Source organism: Oncorhynchus keta, chromosome 9, assembly GCF_023373465.1.
Source record: "Oncorhynchus keta strain PuntledgeMale-10-30-2019 chromosome 9, Oket_V2, whole genome shotgun sequence".
In the NCBI taxonomy this organism is placed as follows: domain Eukaryota; kingdom Metazoa; phylum Chordata; class Actinopteri; order Salmoniformes; family Salmonidae; genus Oncorhynchus; species Oncorhynchus keta.
Genome location: NC_068429.1, coordinates 36597056 through 36618162, shown reverse-complemented (window position 1 = coordinate 36618162; position 21107 = coordinate 36597056). Strand labels below are relative to the sequence as shown.

The 21107-nt window shown below is 43.0% G+C and overlaps 1 protein-coding gene across 3 annotated transcripts in view; it reads left to right on the top strand.

Annotated features, from left to right (window-relative positions):
* Window positions 1-930: 930 nt before the first annotated feature.
* The window catches only part of LOC118387675 (autism susceptibility gene 2 protein-like), a 35878-nt gene continuing 15701 nt past the window's right edge, over window positions 931-21107 (top strand). For all 3 annotated transcript variants that reach the window (XM_052525782.1, XM_052525781.1, XM_052525780.1), the window contains exons 1-2: window positions 931-2126; window positions 20042-20257. In XM_052525782.1, the coding sequence (XP_052381742.1) occupies window positions 1776-2126; window positions 20042-20257 (567 nt within the window). In that variant the 5' untranslated portion in view covers window positions 931-1775. The remainder of the gene's footprint in view (window positions 2127-20041; window positions 20258-21107) is intronic.

Here is a 21107-nt window from a genome sequence, read left to right as displayed (position 1 = left end):
TGCAAGATCACATTACGATCTGCATTATGTACACATTTCTGTGGCCTCCCTTCACATTTATCACTGCCAGTTTTTAATGGACAAAAATGAGCTTTTCTTTAAAAAACAAGGGCTTTTCTTTAAAAAACAAGGGCATTTCTAAGTGGTCCCAAACTGTTGAGTGGTAGTGTACCTGTGTTTTGTTTCAATCAAAGCACATATTTTGCCTTGTGCCACGCACTGTTAAGTTTTGGCCACATAAGAGAGAAAGATATGACCATTCGCACAATCATCCTAAAATCTCGTAAGAAATTATGTGGTGTTTTTTTGTATTACAGTAACGTCATACTATGCTATTTTATTCCGTTCTGTTATTTAGAATACTATCATTATGTGATCTTGCAGACATTGACTCGGCTTTGATCTAACCATATAATGACAGCCATTTGCCAGAGTAGCCTGTTCTCTGAGCAGCCGAACAAGTAGAGCAAAGAATGTTGGGAAGAAGGGTCCGGAAAAGTTGGATCTGTGGCCACTCCGATTAATTTAACACTGCCTTTAGTGTAACACATCTTAGGCAACATTTTCCCATTAGTAATAGGTTATTATGCAAAAGAGAAAATCCATGTAGAAAAACTGTTTTGCTTGTAATTTATTCATGACTAATGGGGAAATAAATGAATCACATTCCCTCAAAACCCTTTATTTCACCATCACTAACTCTTTTTTGTTGTTGTTTGTTTAAAGGGTCAATAAGATCTGCCTATTCTCAACCTAGGCTACTCAGTGTTGTAATAAACTTCAAACCTATAATAATGCAGTATAAAGAACAGAACTAAAACCAACCCTTTCAAGCAGCACATAGGGTCATGAAAGGGTACATCGTTCACCTCCTCCCCTCAGCGTTAAATCGCTGATCATTTCAGGCACTTCCGTGCAGAAGTGGCGGAAATACGTCAGTTGTTCGCGGTACTGGGATTTACTGTACAACCGAAAATGCAATGTAGGGCGAAGTGGGGAAGTGGGCTTTAAATCTAACGTGTTTTTTTTATTTTTTTTTACACAATTTACCCAACGTTTTACTCAAGATCAACCTGCCATTCGAACCAACCATATCAACCAAGGAAAGAAGAATTCGAGGCTGGATTTATTTAGAAACAATACCGACTCAGGAAAGGCAAATCGTTTTCTGGCTGGGGTTTGCTTACTTTGTCGTGAAGATTGACAAGCTTTGAACAAATAGCCTGAGAATGGATGATTCTACAAATCACGGAATTTGTTGAATTGAGTGGATTATTCATGTGTCTCGCTTTTGCATATCTAAGGCCAGAGTAACAATTAATCAATCGGCCAAACACCATCAAAGTGAAGTGTTGTTTAGGCTATTTTACTTAAATAAACGGGTTCCCTCTAGCCAAGCACAATCGTTCATGACTATAGATTTGGCCGGGCGGTGATGGAAGAAGAACAGTCCGACATGATACAGCGTTGTAGCCTCGTCTGACAGCTCGCTCTGTCGCAGCCAGACAACAATTGCAAGCAACAAAAAAAAGTTGCAAAGCAAGTTAATATTATAGTAAGAGTTACAATTTAGAGTTCTCCCACTCTCTAGGCGCAACAAAGTAACAATCTGCTGTTGTGGTGGTCCAACTAGAAAGGCAGCCACGGTTCGCATTCAAGTCGAAACCAACCTTCGAAAATGTTCTTGTCTGTTATTGTTGGATCAAGGATTCTCTCAGATTGTTTTTTAAATTTGTAAAACAAAGCAAGTGCTGTTCTGCACACTTCTACTTCACATGGACAAAGAACGAATCGCGCTCTGTCGTGTGGCGATCGCGTCGACTCTGAGTTCTAAAATGGACGGGAAAATAAAGCGCAGTCGGAGGTCAAGATCTCAACGAGACCGCGTGCGAAGAAAGGATGCGATTGACAGGAATGACCAAAACCGGAGTCCATCATCTGGCTCCGAACTAGGGCAAAGCCCGGTCAGGAATAAGGCCCTGTGTAATTATGGAAAAATTACCAACTTGCATTATGTCCGGCCCCCGCGTCCCTCTCGGAAAAAGAGACGAGGGTCAGTGTCACAGGAGGAGGACATTATTGATGGATTTGCCATAGCCAGCTTTCTCAGTCTGGAATCTTTAGAGGTAAGAACGTTGGCCTATGTTGTTGTTGTTTTTGACAGACGGTTGTATGTTTAGACATGATACACATTAGTCGATTACATCTTCCTGCGTGGCTCACATCGCTCAAGATCTCTGCCAGGGTCATGTGCAGTTGACGCAGTTCTCTTGTGAGTGAATTAGCACATTTATTGTAAAAGTTATATAACAGCCTATACAGTGTTACATAAAATGGTTATCTACACTGTAATTACACTGTACCTGCCTTGTGACAAGGTTTTCAGGACCCAGGATATTGCTGTAAACACACACTGGTTGGTTTGCAGGGTCAATATGCCAAGAGGCTGGTGGCTGAACATATACTGTTAGGTTACTATTGATTTATCCCAACAACAACCATTATGATGCTTTGAGGTGTCACTCAGTCCAAATGTCAGATTTACTTCCATTCCAGAATATGTGTTTCTGGAATACAGATTATTATTGATGCACTACTGCACACTGGCTGGTTTGGTCAATGTCATGATAATTCCTGGGGTTTGGCAGAGAGAACTGGTAGATGTCACACATTTTGAATATGTTCTGATTTGCTGATGGTCCAGAAATGGAAAATCAAAAGTTGTAAACTGTACGCCTATGCTTGAACCATTTTATAGAAAGCTCCTCTCTTGCGCTTAAACGCTTCCAGGTGCAGGGATCATCAGCTGGAGTATTAGTGTATGTGATTTTTCCACCTTGCCGGCTCGGGGATTCAAACCAGCGACCTTTCGGGTTACAGACCCAACGCTCTTAACCCGCAAGGTCACCACAGGGACATGTGTCAAAAGAGATACAAAATAGACAATAATAAAGGCATTGGAGACGTCTATGTGCCTGAAATGCTTGAAGAGGACATTTTTCTCTTAATGCTTCCCGCCAGATGGTGACTAACAGTACACTTGATAAATGGTATCTAAGTGACACACTGTGTGAAAGACAACCCGGCAGTAAAAAGCCAGAGCCTACTCAGTGATTGGTGCATAAGGCCCTGACAGAATACTCATCATCATTCTGATTCATTCTCTGTCTAGGAAGAGAAACGTATTGTTATACCAAATGTCAGGCGTGAAAAACAAGACAGGACTCGACACGATCTTCGGTCATCGATAATGACGGTCCTTCTCTATTCCTGTCAAACCTTGCTTCTCAGAGGAGTAGCTCATGGAATTGCTTTGCTATATGACTACGCACGATGTACCGGCTAACTGTACACAAATCACTGCAGAAACAGCTGCTGCATACAGCTGTTGCATATTGTCAACATGATTTCCACTATATCCCGGACGAGGATGACTGTAGACTGATGAAGGCTCCAGCTCAAAATGACCCTAGGCCTGGATTCTAATACGAGGCCTGTGTAGTTGGGTAATGATTGTTGTAGTGAGTGCTGTAACCTAGACGGTGTAACTCCCCAGGGCGTGACTCTGGGATGTTCTGGCCCACTGTATGTTTGTTTACACAGGGTTAGTTTCATTAGCTCTGTAACCAGCTAGTCTGGCTTTGGCACTAGTCTAGATGTGGATGTTTGGGTGACGCCTGCAGCAGCTCGACCCTTTAAACGGTGAAACGCTTCTCTGTCATACGACCTGTTCTCTTCTCTAGCTCTGCTCTGGCAGCAGGGAGAATCTCTCCCTGCTCTCCCTCTTTTAGGATGACTGAGCTCCTAGGATTTCACCAGATAGAATTTCATAAATACTAAATCTAGGATTAGTCATTTGTAAAGCGAGCTGTCAGACTGTTACAAGTGTTTAATATCCTACTGCAGTAGGGCCCCCAAGCAGACATTCCAACACCCTATTTGCCGAAATAAATTGATATGTTTGATGTATTCTCGGAGTCCGTCCTCCTGGTCAGGTGTGTACTGTACTGTACACCCCAGAGGAGATGCCATGTAAGTAACTGTTTGATAAACACTACCAGTGTGTCAAAAGCTAAATGTTAATTTAATAGGCTGCTCTCTGTTTATTTTTGTGTTGCTAGATTCAAGATAATTGCTGTGGTGGAACTTGTACAGGTAGTGGGTACAGTGGTCTTATTTGATCAAGAAGCATGTCATTTAATTATTCCATCTATTGATTGGTAAATCTTTCTAGAGGTTCTTTATTACAGCCAAGGCCCTGCTGCATAGTTAACGTGCACCAGCCCTCCGGACCTCTGGCCCATCTGTCCAGCTGAAAGCTCTCCAGGCAGTCAAGAGGGGGAAAGGCTGCTGCTCCACAGCTCCTTGTCTCTTTGTGGTGTTTGTCTGCCTGTTCGGATGACGCTCTTTACAAACTCCTTGTGTGGACAAGATTGAGGAAGTGCTTGGCTTTCAGGGGACCTGCAAGGGTTTTTAAACAAGCAGGTGTCACTTGTCTGTGTATGTAACAGTGTTCACTGACAGCTGATAATATGGTGTGCTGACAGGAAAGCCGTGCGTTTGCTTTCAGCCCCTTTTTTCAGTAGAATCAATCTTCTAGTTCTAGGAACACTGAAAATACCTCTCTGTGGCCTGTTCAGTTTGACTGAATGTAGTCCCACAACCAGGTTAGTGTGTTACTCCCTCAGGCACTCATTGATTTACCCTCCTCTGTGTTATCTGTCCTTGCCATCCCCCTTAGTCTCCAGCTAGACTGTCATGTCCAAGGATTACATTCCCCTCTCTTCAGCATTGTGGAAGCACAATGACTTCACTCAGCCAAATAATGCTGAACGTTTCATGTTTTACCCTTGTTCGTCGCAGTTCCACATAATGGACAACTTGCAGGGCCGTAGGCCGCAGTTGTAAAAGTGTGTGTGTGTGTCCATCTCTCCCTGGGCCCACTGCCCAGCCAGGCTGTGAGACAGGAAACAGGCTGACTCCCCCTGCCATAAACCCCCTCTGTGATTTCCTATCCTTTGTTCTGCTGCTTGTCGGCTCATGCTGTAAATAAACCATCAGTCGTCCTGAACGGCCTGGAACTGACACTGAACACCATTATGTCTGTCTGTTGCAGTGACAGACTGACAGACAGAGAGAGACAGTGAGTTTTATTTAGAAAATTAATATGTAGAATGTGCTGCTACTGCATGACCTCAATCCACTGGCTTAATAATGACTGTTGGCCCCATTTAGCGGATAGGTACTATTTAGCCCTGATAAGTAGGGCTATCTGTCGAATATGGTACAGTTCCAAATTTAGAGTTCCAGGGCGCAGTGCAACCACTCTCTTGTTTAAAACTCGCTCTCTCGCTCTCATTAATGGTCTGCCTGTGTTGGGTTTTCAGTTAGGTCAGGGTTCCACTACAATGTCACTGTGAATAGGTTCTCTGAGGAAAAGTCCTCGTTAGGTACTGATGGTGTCATCTAATTGTCTCAGTACCTGGCAGAAGAGGGGAGGCATTCATCAAGCCGTTATAAACAGTCGTCAAGGAGAGTAGTCATGTTTTACTCTAGCCTATGTCTGTATTGCCTAAACATACACTGAGTGTACAATACATTAAGAATACCTTCCTAATATTGAGTTGCACCCCCCCTTTTTTTGCCCTCGGAACAGCCTCAATTTGTCAGGGTATGGACTCGACAAGGTGTTGAAAGCGCTCCACAGGAATGCTGGCCCATGTTGAATCCAATACTTCCCACAGTTGTGTCAAGTTGGCTGGATGTCCTTTGGGTGGTGGACCATTCTTGATACACAAGGGAAAATGTTGAGTATGAAAAACAGTTCATGAAACAAACTTGTGCGCCTGGCACCTACTACCATACCCCGTTCAAGGCACTGAAATCTTTTGTCTTGCCCATTCACCCTCTGAATGGCACATATACACAATCCATGTCTCAATTGTCTCAAGGCTTAAAACTCATTCTTTAACCTGTCACCTTCCCTTCATCTACACTGATTGAAGTGGATTTAACAAGTGACATCAATAAGGGATCATAGCTTTCATCTGGATTCACCTTGTCAGTCTACAGTTGAAGTCGGAAGTTTACATACACTTAGGTTGGAGTCATTAAAACTCGTTTTTCAACCACTCCACAAATTTATTGTTAACAAACTATAGTTTTGGCAAGTCGGCTAGCACATCTATCCACTTTGTGCATGACACAAGTGATTTTTCCAACAATTGTTTACAGACAGATTGTTTCACTTATAATTCACTGTATCACAATTCCAGTGGGTCAGAAGTTTACATACACTAAGTTGACTGTGCCTTTAAACAGCTTGGAAAATTCCAGAAAATGATGTCATGGCTTCAGAACCTTTAGAACCTGATAGGCTAATTGACATCATTTGAGTCAATTGGAGGTGTACATGTAGATGTATTTCAAGGCCTACCTTCAAACTCAGTGCTTCTTTGCTTGACATCATGGGAAAATCAAAAGAAATCAGCCAAGACCTCAGAAATAAAATTGTAGACCTCCACAAGTCTGGTTCATCCTTGGGAGCAATTTCCAAACGCCTGAAAGTACCACGTTCATCTGTACAAACAATAGTACACAAGTATAAACACCATGGGAACACGCAGCCGTCATACCACTCAGGAAGGAGATGTGTTCTGTCTCCTAGAGATGAACTTTGGTGCTTTGGTGCGAAAAGTGCAAATCAATCCCAGAAAAACAGCAAAGGACCTTGTGAAGATGCAATGGGGGAAAAGGTACAAAAGTATCTATATTCACAGTAAAACGAGTCGTATATCGACCTATTCGGAAAGGCGGCTCAGCAAGGAAGAAGCCACTACTCAGAATTGCCATAAAAAAGCCAGACTACATTTTGCAACTGCACATGGGGACAAAGATTGTACTTTTTGGAGAAATGTCCTCTGGTCTGATGAAACAAAAATAGAACTGTTTGGCCATAATGACCATTGTTATGTTTGGAGGATAAAGGGGAGGCTTGCGAGCTGAAGAATACCTTGCCAACCGTTAGGGCATGGGAGTGGCAGCATCATGTTGTGTGGGTGCTTTGTTGCAGGATGGACTGGTGCACTTGAGGGAGGAAAATTACGTGGATATATTGATGCAACGTTTCAAGACATCAGTCAGGAAGTTAAAGCTTGGTCGCAAATGGGTCTTCCAAATGGACAATGATCCCAAGCATACTTCCAAAGTTGTGGCAAAATGGCTTAAGGACAACAAAGTCAAGGTATTGGAGTAGCCATCACAATGCCCTGATCTCAATCCTATAGAAGATTTGTGGGCAGAGCTGAAAAAGTGTGTGCAAGCAAGGAGGCCTACAAACCTGACTCTGTTACACCAGCTCTGTCAGGAGGAATGAGACAAAATTCGCCCAATTTATTGAGGGAAGCTTGTGGAAGGCTACCTGAAACATTTGACCCAAGTTTTTAAAAAATAAAAGCAATGCTACCAAATACTAATTGGTGTGTATGTAAACTTCTGAGGAATGTGATGAAAGAAATAAATGCTGAAATAAATCATTCTCTCAACTATTGAGATTTCACATTCTGAGATTTCACATTCTTAAAATAAAGTGGTGATCTAACTGACTTAAGACAGGGAATTTTTACTCAGAGTAAATGTCAGGAATTGTGAAAAACTGAGTTTAACCTCTCTAGGGTATGTGGGACGCTGGCCAACATCCAGTGAGATTGCAGAGCGCCAAAATCAAATACAGAAATACTCTTTATAAAATTTCAGAAAACATACAACTATTTTACATAGGTTTAAAGATGAACTTCTTGTGAATCCAACCACGGTGTCAGATTTAAAAAATACTTTACTGCGAAAGCATACCTTACAATTATTTGAGAACATAGCCCAGCAGACAAATCATTACAAAGAGTAATCAGCCAAGTAGAAGAGTTACACAAGTCAGAAATTGAGAAAAAATTAATCACTTACCTTTTGATGATCTTCATATGTTTGCACTCAGAAGACATTCATTTATTCAATAAATGTTCCTTTTGTTCAATAAAGACTCTCTTTATATCTGAAAACCTCTGTTTTGTTCAGGCGTTTTCTTCAGTAATCCACAGGCTCAAACGCAGTCACAACAGGCAGACAAAAAAATCCAAATTGTATCTGTAAAGTTCATAGAAACATGTCAAATGATGTTTATATTCAATCCTCAGGTTGTTTTTAGCCTAAATAATCGATAATATTTCAACCGGACAATAACGTCGTCAATATAAAAGGTAAACAAGAAAGGCACTCTCTCGGTCACGCGCATGAAAAAGCTCTGTGACACGGCAGGGTCCACTCATTCAGACTGCTCTTACTCCCTCATTTTTCAGAATACAAGCCTGAAACAATTTCTAAAGATCTTTGACATCTAGTGGAAGGCATAGGAACTGCAATTTGAGTTCTAAGTCAATGGATACTGTAATGGCATTGAATAGAAAACTACAACAAATACATCTTACTTCCTGGATGGATTTTTCTCAGGTTATGTTATACTCACAGACATTATTTTAACAGTTTGGGATACTTTAGTGTGTTTTCTATCCAAATCTACCAATTATATGCATATCCTATCTTCCGGGCCGGAGTATAAGGCAGTTTAATTTGGGCATGTTCTTCATCCAAAATTCCAAATGCTGCCCCCTACCCTAGAGAAGTTAAATGTATTTGGCTAAGGTGTATGTAAACTTCTGACTTCAACTGTATGCCATGTGTGTTTTGCACACTCAGTGTATATTGTGGAGTCATGATCTAACCTCTTACACAGTAACTTGTGATCACTACTTAAGCAATATGGCCAGAGGGGGTGTGGTAAATGGCCAGTATACCACGGCTAAGCGCTGTTCTTATGAACAACGCAACGCAGAGTGCCTCGATACAGCCCTTAGCCCTGGTATATTGGTCATATACCACAAACCCCCAATGGTGCCTTATTGCTATTATAAACTGGTTACCAACGTAATTAGAGCAGTAAAAATAAATGTTTTGTCATAGCTGTGGTATATGGTCTGATATTCCACGGCTGTCAGACAATCAGCATTCAGGACTTGAACCATCCAGTTTATAATTTGAGATAAATTCCTCTAAATAATCTCGCTGTAAAAAGAGTGATTGTAGTAATGTGGGTCTTGAGGAGTGATCATGTTTGTTGTCTGTATGCTTGTGTCAGCGGTTCAAAATTCTGATTAGGATCACTTGTCAGTGTCTGTATTTTATCTGATTCACCTGGGCTGACAGTGCAGATAATGTATTGAGTCGATGAACAGTAAGTCAGACAGGATTCTGAATGATACTGACATCGCTCTTATGCATGACAAGATCTGTCTATAAAAGCACGGAATGTCCTTGATCGGATCTGTACTGGGCAGAAGAAACAATCACTCATTGTTTCACACAGTTCTGATAAAAAATGTATTTTATTTAACCTTTATTTAACTAGGCAAGTCAGTTAAGAACAAATTCTTATTTACAATGACGGCCTACCCCGGCCAAACCCTAACGACACTGGGCCAATTGTGTGCTGCCCTATGGGACTCCAATCACGGCCGGTTGTGGTTTAGCCTGAAATCAAACCAGGGTCTGCAGTGACGCCTCTAGCACTGAGATGCAGTGCCTTAGACCACTGAGCCACTCGGGTTTCTCCACCTTCCTGGACTGTTACCAAGCACTTCTGATCAAAACAATCACTGCTAGCTTGGCTCTGAATAGCATCAGGCACACACATCTGTTGAGAGGCACAGGGAGAGAAACTACTCCAACCCAAAGACCAAACAAGGGCTGAATGAGAGAGAGTGGGTGAAAATAATCTGGGGTAGATTTCCAGCTACACTGAATACAATAGGCATGTGACCTCTAAGAATGAAGACAACAGGGACTGTAGATAGTCTATATTCTGTGATATATGGACAGAATATACAGTCGTGGTTGCATATGGATCTAGGTGATAATAAACTTGCTCCATTTTCCGCCCTCGTGTTTATCATTACTGTAGGTTTTGACACATTTTAGATTAACTAACTTCAAAGTAATCACTCGGGACGTCGGGTTTGATATGAAAGCTTCTTTTAGTAATAATACTTGTTCACGTTACAAATAACAACTTTAGATAGCATCTTAACTGCATTGCTCGGTACTATCGTAAAGTCAGCTTAATCACTTAATCACCTTGCACCTGCACATAACTGGCGCGTTATCTCTCTCATTCCTGTCGCAAGGCATTCTGGAACTTGCAGTCAAAAAGCGTAATTCAATACAAACCAATACAATTACATATGTAAATAACCGTAAAGAAATATCTTTAGATACGGCTCAATTAATTAACTTAAACATTAACTCTGTAACACATTAAAGTTACAACATCCCCCCCCCGATGAACAACTGTTCATCTAGATCTCTAGGCAGTATATCAACTGAATAGGTCTCCTCAACAAAGTTCCTGAAGCAGTACGAACTGAACATGATCTAACTAGGCCATCTCTGCCTGGAAACAGTTCCTCAATCTTTCCACGTTTCCAGGTTTGTCTGGGTGTGTTATCTTCTCCAATGAGTACAACGTCACCCGCTTTCAGTGGGGTAGGCTGTGGTGTGTCACAGCGGTGTGCTGACTTTAGATCCAGCAAGTAGTCTCTTCGCCAACTGTTCCAGAAACTGGTCAGTCTCTGCGTATACTTCCATCTGCGTGTAATTTCCCGCTTGTTTAACGTTGGGTGCTGAGTGTCAGCTGGAAATGGCTTTGGAGGCAAAGAGGTTAGTCTTTTACCCACCAGGAAGTGTGCTGGGGTCAGGTGTTGTGGTTCATCCACCTCATTGTGCACGAAGGTCAGAGGCCTAGAATTTAGGATAGCTTCAACCTCTGTCAGGACTGTGCACATCTCTTCAAAATTAAGCTCTCCCAAGAACCTTTCGCAGGCATGTTTTTACTGACCTGACGAGTCTTTCCCAGAATCCGCCCCACCAGGCTGCTCGCTCTGCAATGAACCTCCAGATGATGCCCCTTTCTGAGAAGAACGCTAAGAGTTGGGGCTCTTTGATTGCCTTCCACAGCTCTTTCAAGTCCTGATCAGCTCTCTTGAACGTTTTTGCATTGTCTGAGTAGATTACCTTGCATAATCCTCTCCTTGAGATGCATCTTTTTAGAGCTAACAGGAATGTCTCTGTTGACTGATCTGAGACCAGTTCCAAATGCACTGCTCTGCTTACAGCACAAGTGAACAGTGCAATGTATGACTTCTTCACAGAACCATTTTCTTTCACATAGAGCGGTCCTGCAAAATCCACACCTGTGACTTCGAATGGTGGGGATTCAGTTATTCTGTCTTTTGCTAAAGGCGCAGTGACCTGCTGTCCGGCCCTTGCCTTGAATCTCTTGCACACTATACATCTTGCCACTGTACTCTTGACTAGCTGCCTAGCACTCAAGATCCAGTATGGCTCTCTGATTTGTACTAGAGTGTCTCTTGCTCCAGAATGCATCACCTTCTCATGCATGGTACTGTATCAGCATTTCTGAGTATCTGGACTTATTGGGCAGAACCCATGGGTGCTGCTCTCTGAATGTGAAGTTGGACTGTTGCAGTCTTCCTCCTACACTGAGTAGTTCGTGTTCGTCCAGGAAAGGTTTCAGTTCTCTGATTATACAGTCATTGTTTAGGCTTTTTCCTGCCGTCAGTATTTTGATATCCTGTCCAAAACTCTGTTGTTGTGTTACCTTAATCCAGTACTTTTCTGCATCGAACAGTTCGTCAGCAGTCAGTTCACCTTGCATCTTTATGGTTGTACGAGCATTGGCTATGAATCTCTTCATCCAGGCGGTGACTCTGAACACTCTTTTCAGTTTGCTGTACCTTTCAAGCTCCAACACAGGTTCAGTGCTGTCTGTGCTGTTTGCTGCGAGTTGTACAGTAACCTGGCAACTGGACTTGAGTTCTATATTCACCTCTTCCGGAACCTTGTTATCATCAGTCTCTTCGGACTGATTGGGTGATGTCAGAATTCTGGGTCCATTCCACCATAGCTCGCTCTGTGTCAAGTTTCAAACAGTTTGTCCTCTTGTAGGGAGGTCAGCTGGATTAGTTTCCCCTTCAATATGTGACCATGACTCTGGATTGGTCAAGGACTGGATCTCCGTCACTCTGTTCGCAACAAACTGTTTCCATTTCTGAGCTGAGCTGCAAATCCAATGCAGCACGATCATCGAGTCTGTCCACATTTTTATCTGTTTTTCTACCATTTTCAGTGTGGTCATCAAGTTGTTTGCTAGTCTCGCTCCAATCACAGCTCCCATGAGCTCCAGGCGTGGCAGCGTCATTTTCTTAAGTGGGGCTACCCTGGACTTGGATGCGACTAGACTTGTTGTTTCCCTGTCTTGTGACTCACCTTGCAAGTAAGTTACTGCACTGTAAGCCCTTTCACTTGCATCACAGAACACGTGTAGTTTCAGGGTGTGGTTATTCTGTGGCCGCATGTCTGTTCTGTACCACCTTGGTATGGTGAGCTGGTGTAACTGGGGTAGTTCTGAACACCACTGTTGCCATTCTCGTGTCAGATCAGATGGTAATTCTTCGTCCCAGCTGAGTCCCCTCTCCCACATTTCCTGGAACATGCACTTGATCCCGATGGTGAAAGGAGTTAAGAAACCAAGAGGGTCGAAGATACGTGCAGACGACTGCAGAACACTTCTCTTTGTGTTTTGCTTTTGCTTTAGAATGCTCAGTAGCGGCCTGAGGTCAAACACAAAGTCATCCGTTTCCGGCCTCCATACTAAACCTAAAACCTTCAGCACTAATCCTTGTGTTTGTAACGTCAACGGGTGGTCAGTTGTCGTACTCTCCTCCCATTTTGTTTTCAATTCAGGAGAATTGGTCATCCATTTGCAGAAGTCCATGCCTGCAATCGACAGCATTCGCTTTGCAGTTGTTGTCACAAGGTAAGCCTCTTCAACATTGCGTGAACTTGCAATTAAGTCATCGACGTAGAGTGACTCTCTCAGTATCTCTACAACTTCTGGTTGTTCTGTTTCATATTATCAGGTGCTTCCTGATTGTAGCTGCCAGCAAAAATAGACTTGGGGAAGCTCCAAATACCACTCTTTTCATCCTCAGCACACGCAGCTCCTCTTCATTTTCTCTCCTTGCTGGGCCAGTGAGCCATAGAAATCTCACGGTGTCTCTGTCTCTCTCTGCTAGGGATATCTGCAGGAAAGCTTTCTTGATGTCTGCCATGAATGCGATCTCATGTAGTCTGAACTTTATCAGAACGCTGAGCAGATCCGGATTCAGGTTCGGTCCTGTGAGTAGACAGTCATTGAGGGATGGACAGCCATCTTCATGGGACGAGGCATCAAACACCACTCTCAGTTTTGTTGTCACCTTATCTTCTTGGAGTACTGCATGGTGAGGTAAGTAGTATTTTACGTTGTCTGCACTTGATGCGTTGTCCTTGGGCACGTCCTCTGCCATATCTTGTTGTAAGTAGTCCTCTACTACTTCATTGTATCTGCTGTACAACGTCACATCCTTCTTCAGTCTTTTCTTCAGACCTTCAAACCGTTTCTTGGCGATTCTATAGTTGTCTTGGAGTTCTGGCATTTCTCGTTTCCATGGAAACTCTGCATGGTATCGCCCATCTTTGAAGGTGGTTGTTTCCTCAAACCTTTGTAGAGCCTCGGTTTCCTCTGGGTTCTGTGTTTTCTCGCTTAGAATACCCAGAGACTCAAGCTCCAGTTCAAGTTGCAACTCCAGCTCAAGTTGCTTGGAGACTAGTGTGTCTTCATCAAGTGGGATGAACATGCAGGTTGCCTCGGCGACACTTGACATGGACACGGGTCCCTGCACCGACCATCCAAAGGTGCTCTCTAAAGCAACTAGCGTCTCCGTCAGTCGCTCCACTCTGCCTGATACTATCTGCCAGTAGTAGTCTGCTCCTATCAGGACAGAGAGTTCAGGATCATTGTCATCTCCTGGAAAGTCTGCGAGCTGCAGTCCCCTTTTACTGAGCTCATACTGAATCCGTTCACCAGGAACCTTCATCACAGCTGTGCACACTTGTGGGGTTTCAATTGCCTCTATCTCTATTCTCTGCTGTTTATCCCAGACATTCTCCAAGATGACTTTCACTGTGTTGCGTTGGGATGTTGCTGGGGCAGAGGAGCCAAACGTGTGAAGAGTGAGTGCCTCTTGTCTGATTACTGGTAGCTTCAAGCCCTTCACAAGGTTTTCATGTATGAAGCTTCCCTGACTGCCTCCATCTAGTAAGCAACGAGCTATCTTCCTGCCCGATGGGCCTTCTACCCATGTCTTTGCCATTTGTAGCAACACAGTGTTCTGTCCATCTGGTTTCATCCTCACTGAATGGGGAATAACTGAGGAAACAACAGCATCTACAGAAACAGTAGGGGGTTGCACCTCACTCCTCTTACTGGTACACACAGCAATGTGATGTCTGCTTCCACATGTTGCACATGACACATCTTTGACCTTACAGAATTTTGCGATGTGTCTCTGTCCTAAACATACAAAGCATCTTCCCATGTTCTTTAGTTTCTCTTTGCGTGTAGCAATATTGTAGTCAGGGCAGTTTTCTGATTTGTGGTCTGCACTGTCACAGAATAGACACGTTTGTTGTTCCTTCTGGCTGGCTGTATGCAGTGCTGCAGCAGAGGGCATGTTGGGTCTTTTTGTTTTCATTCCATTGGAGAAGCATGACTTGTTCCATGGTTTACTCTCTTTCTGTTGGTTGTATGATCTTGTCATTTGTAGCGCTCTCTCCCTGCTCTGAACCTCTTTCTGTAGGAAACTGATAATCTCAGACACTTTCCATTCATCATCTACTCCCCTCTGACGACTATAGTCAAGAGCTATGTCCTCTGGAATCATCTGCAGTAAGATGGGGCATAGTAGGCTTCCATAGGTTTCTGACACTACACCCAGTGATTCCAAGCTCCTAATCTGAATTTCACATTCATCATATAGCTGCCTCAATGCATTTAGATCAGAGGATTTCTTCACAGGTGTGAGATTCAGCAGCTTTGACATATGAGCACTAATCACAATATATTTCCTTCCAAATCTGCTCTTGAGTAGAGCGATTGCATTATCATAGTTACTGTCTGTTAACATCAGTCCTGCTACTGCCTTTGCAGCTGGTCCAGTGAGATATGTTTTCAGATAGGTAAACTTCTCTTTATTATACAGTGAATCATTGTTGTGAATAGCAGTCTCATACTGCCTCCAAAACTCCTGCCACATACTGACATCTCCATAGAATTTCCCAATAATCAACTTTGGTAGCCTTACTGATTGTCTCTGTGATCTGTTTGAGTTAGCATCACTCACCCGTGCTGGTAGTGGATTGACGTCCTGTTTCTTCTTTATCACTCTTTGTGCACGACTCTTCAGCATGATAATGCGCTCTTTATAATCATCCGTGCATGCAATCACTGCCTCCAATCCGTCCAATGGCGTTAACTGTTCAATTCCACGATCGAGTTCAAACAAACTGTCCTCCTTAGTTGATAACATTTCGAACAATGTACTCAAGTGATTGGTATCCGGATTTGACTGGGCTATTTCAACGTCAATCTGATTCAAAATCCGTGTTGTGGCGCCTCGAATGGTACCCCGCTTTCGTCTCATTCTTTCTGCTTCATGCCGACGTTCCTCCTCAGCCATTTCAGCCACTTCTTCGTCGCAGCTCATGTCCCGGGTTTCGGCACCAAATTTTAGATTAACTAACTTCAAAGTAATCACTCGGGACGACGGGTTTGATATGAAAGCTTCTTTTAGTAATAATACTTGTTCACGTTACATTTAACAACTTTAGATAGCATCTTAACTGCATTGCTCTGTACTATCGGAAAGTCAGCTTAATCACTTAATCACCTTGCACCTGCACATAACTGGCGCGTTATCTCTCTCATTCCTGTCGCAAGGCATTCTGGAACTTGCAGTCAAAAAGCGTAATTCAATACAAACCAATACAATTACATATGTAAATAACTGTAAAGAAATATCTTTAGATACAGCTCAATGAATGAACTTAAACATTAACTCTGTAACACATTAAAGTTACAACAACACAAGAAAGTGACATTATGTTCTATTGCAATTTCAGCAATAGCAGCATACCTCCCTGCATACCACTGCTGGCTTGCTTCTGAAGCTAAGCAGGGTTTGTCCTGGTCAGTTCCTGGATGGGAGACCAGATGCTGCTGGAAGTGGTGTTGGAGGGCCAGTAGGAGGCACTCTTTCCTCTGGTCTAAAAGAATATCCCAATACCCAAGGGCAGTGATTGGGGTGCTGTCTTTTGGATGGGATGATAAACGGGTGTCCTGACTCTCTGAGGTCATTAAAGATCCCATGGCACTTATTGTAAGAGTAGGGGTGTTAACCCTGGTGTCCTGGCTAAATTCCCAATCTGGCCATCAAACCATCATGGTCACCTAATAATCCCCAGTTTACAATTGGCTCATTCATCCCCCTCTCCCCTGTAACTATTCCCCAGGTCATTGCTGCAAATGAGAATGTGTTCTCAGTCAACTTACCTGGTAAAATAACAGATCAATAAAAGAAAAATGTTTATTTTTTTGGCCACCATTACCTCCTTTAAATATGTTTGACAGTTATGTGACAAAGTAGCCTACACATTTAGACTTGTAAGGCAAAGCCATGGCAGTGTCAGAATATTTATGACTCGTCTTCAGTCCATTACTGGTGCATAAATTGCTCGACTGATTGCCCAGTCAGTGCAGGTCCAGTAATTCAGTGGCAGGACCCGTGACCTCAGGCTGCTGGACGTGTCATGGGAAATAGAGAGTGTAATGCTGACCACACAGCTCGCGTTCCATAATAAATTTACACATGCATGTTATTAAATCTTGTGAGTAAACGAGCATCTGCGTTGGCAGGCGTTAAAATAGAACTTGGTTCTATTTGTGATGCTTGACACACTGCAAGTCCTGCCTCTCCCATCTCCTCGTTGGTTTTTAGGAGCAAATACCCACATGTGAGATTGAAAGATGACCTGAGGTCCACGCTCCAGTCCAGTTGGTGGTGGTAATGCACCTTAAAGTTGGTTGCCAACTGGCATATAAAGTCCAAAGAAGAAGAAGCCTGAAGGAAGAGAGATTACGAGAAATGAACTCTGTTTACCCATTTATCTGTGGATTAATTGTCGTAGTGAGTAGAGGACCTTGTGCATTTCAGATAAAATAACAACCCAATGTTTATTTCCCAGGACAAATGAGCTAGCAACAGCAAGCTAGCTCGCTAAATTGCCATAAATGTTCAGTGGTTTTTGACCTGTCCCCAAATTAAAATAGTTGGTTCAGAGTTGGTTTTGATATTTCAGCCTGTGTGTCTTGATCGTGTCTGGTGTGGGTGGACAAAATCAACATGTCTGGTCAGCATGTTAAGTGTCTAATTACCACTTAATTATGTGTCACAAGTACTGTGGGAAATAACACACAAACTCCATTTCAGCATTCAAATAAAGTGATTATGAACCTAGTAACCTAGTAAGTAAAAATACTTTAAGTACTACTTAAGTTGTTTTTTGGGGTATCTGTACTTTATTATTTATTTTTTTGACTACTTTTACTTTTACTTCATCACTACATTCCTAAAGAAAATAATGTACTTTTGACTCCATACATTTTCCCTGACACCCAAAAGTACTCGTTACATTTTGAAAGCTTAGCAGGACAGGACATTGTCTAATTCACACACTTATCAAGAGAACATCCCTGGTCATCCCTACTGCCTCTGACCTGGTGAAACACATGCTTCATTAGTAAATGATGTCTGAGCGTTAGCTCATGGCCCTGGCTATCCGTACATTTTAAAAAACAAGAAAATGGTTCCATCTTGTTTGCTTTCTATAAGGAATTTGAAAAGATGTATACATTTAAGTGTATTTAAAACCAAATACTTATAAAGTTTTACTCAAGTAAGAATTAACTGGGCAACTTTTTACTCAAGTCATTTTCTATTAAGGTATCTTTACTTTTATTCAATAATGACAATTGGGTACTTTTTCCACCACTGGCCACTCTACAGATGGCATCTGTAAAAGTCAGGGGCATTTAAAGTGAACCTTGTACCAGAAGATGTTGGCCTATAGTGCCATGTGATCGAACAGTTCCTAATGACAGAAAGCGGTCTAGCTGGGGATGTATGGATAAATGGAGTGCTTGACCTATGGACAGGCTGTTGCCAGTATTATCTCTGTCGTGGTCAGGAGGATAAAGACAAATCATCTGTAGACCTGTAGCTTTACACACAGTTTAGGAATCCATCATGAATCTAATGCCCAGGAACATCAAGATCTGCTGGGTCTTCTCTCCTACAGTGCAGTGCTTGAATCAATGAACATAGGAAGGCACAACTGTAGGCATATATTTCACTGTAACAGATCTCTCTGGATCTCTAGAAGGAACTGTGCGCCACTGTCTTGTACGATATCTTGTCATGGGAAAATAGCTCTCTGAAATTAGCCATCTATTACTCTGATAAAAAGGCATGTTAGCGGATGCTATTAGCTTTATACAATTAACCGACCGACTCTCTGTTGTACACCTGCTTGCGTTGCGTCTTTGAAATCTATGTCACATCAATAGATTTAATGATTTACAGAGCAGTTAATGGAGGCTGAAGCAGCGCTTCCTGTGCCATTGGATGCAAATTGGATTTGAACAGCCTACTGTAACAAGCCACCTTGTTTCCCTGGCCTCTTGTATCCCATGTCCTTTGTGGAACGTTTGCAGGCCAGGTTATGTTCAGCTACCTGGTGAGAGCTGATATGTGAGGTCTGATTGCAGAAGCTGTGGCACGTGAGCTGTTAATAGCTTGATGTCCATGTCTTCTGTCCACCGAGGAGAGACCGTGTTAGAACATGCATGTTACTGCCATTTACTTTTGGCTCCATGGGTGGTGAGAGTGACTGGATAGAGGTACGAATGTGACAGTGGAACTTGATGAGAGCCCATCCACTGAATCCTTTGTAAGCCGCTGGGCTTTACCTGGGATTTAGGGCCAATGTTCATTTTCAAAGCCATTCTCACTGCAAACCCTAACCTGGATTTAGCTGGTTTCACCCTATTGTATTCAGTGTAGCTGGCAAAACGGATCTACTACCCAAGGTTATTTTCACCCACTCTCTCTCACTCAGCCCTTGTTTTTTTGGGGGGGTTAGTTGAGTTACTCCCCCCTGCGTCTCCACAGCTGTGTGTGCCTGATGCTATTCAGAGCCAAGCTCAGTGATTGTTTTTATCAGACATGCTTGGTAACTGTCCAGGGAGGTGGAGAAACACAGTGACACATCATTTACCACACGCCGCTAGTCTTTTAGCAGTGCCATGAATATTAATATCACTATGGCAATGGTTCTGGAGATTACACTTGTGCCATTAGGTCACTTGTTTTCGTGGATAGCTGAAGCTGTAGGCAGGGGGGGACGCTGAGCTGGGAATGCTCACAGTTCACACTCGTTGGCTAAGTGAGATTAGTTGTGCTTGCATTGAACAATACCCCCAAAAGCCACCGGGGGAGGGGAGCATGTATTAAATTGCTCCTTTCCAAGTTCTCACAGACTTCTGTGTTTTAGATGACCTGTAACTGATTCTTGTTCATGTCCATTGCTCCACTGTGCTTGGTAGTATGTATATCAACACCACTGACAACCCACTCACAGGCCACTGGCATGGTTAGTCCAGGCGCATTTAGCTCAGACTGCCAAACGCCACAGCCTGACAATGGGTAGCAGCTGGCCGCCAATATTCTAGTCTCACAGGCCTGCCTCATAGGATATGACCTCAATACACAACCATGCCCAGAAGCATCATGAGCTTTGGCTCTTCTTCAATTCCCTATTTCTTTATGATGGGTTTTTATTTATGTACTAGAGGTTTTGGAAGGATTTCCTTGCCGCCTTGTCATATTGACTCAGTGTAAGCATTATCATCATTCATACTGAGGTGGCTCTCCTGTGCTGTACATATTAAGCCTCTTTTGGGTTTGCTCTTTCGTAGGTGGCTCTGAGGAAGAGCACAAAGAGCCTGAGGTCGCAGGGGGGCAAGGAGAAGTGGGAGAGCCAGGTGCTGAAGAAACGGAAGACTGAACAGACTGCTGAGGGGCATGTGATTCCTGTGAATGGATTCACTGACAATGGAGCTGACTTTGATCATGAGCAGGATGGAGAGAAGGAGCAAGGGAAGGTGAAAAACAGATCAAAGAAGACCAAGCAGGTAGTCTATGGATCAATTAACCTTCCTTCTATTTGAATGACTATGCTCTCCTACAAACTAAAACCTGTCTAACCTCGTAATGTGTGTGGGCATTTTGCCCAGTGAGGTAAAAGAGATCGTACAGTTTGTTTTCGTTTTTGTTTCTTTACCTAGCTAAGCAGTTATATGTTTATCTGGACTTCTTCCTTTTCTTTTTCTAATGGTGATACGGCTTTTGTCCTGTAAAACAAAATGGCTCCATCGTGAGGTGTTAATTGTCAGCACCAGCCAGTCAATGAACTGTGTTATCAGGTTCATTTCCGAATCTTCCCATCCTGATCTAGTAATTGCTTCACACAAGCGTGTCTGCTTTGCAGGAAGTTAGGAGAGTGCCACACAGGAAACAAGGGCCAATAAAGAGACGAGATAAGGTGCTTTGTGAAGAGCTTCCTCCTCAGCGCAGGATGTGTCTGTGTTTGTAGCAGAGAGCACACCAGGCACTCACAAACTTATGTCCACTTCCATATCAGTCCCTGACCTAGCCAATTCCCGCACCCTAATCTGTATGTGTCGACCAGATACTACTTGTTTTAAGGTATCGCCTAGATTACCCCCTGTGGATCTCTCTTGTTCTGAACAGTATGCAAAACAGTATGTTGGGTGGTAGCCTCCTATGCAAAACAGGACAGAGCTATTATCAGGTTTCTTTCGGTGTATTTTGTTCCTTGAATTTACTGTTTTACTGTAGGTAAATGGGATCTACTCTACGAAATGGATGACACCTACTCCCACTTGATCAATCAAGCAGTTTAATTGTGTCACTGAAGCAACATCCGGAGTGCTGTAGGAAGTAGAAGGACCTCAGATAACA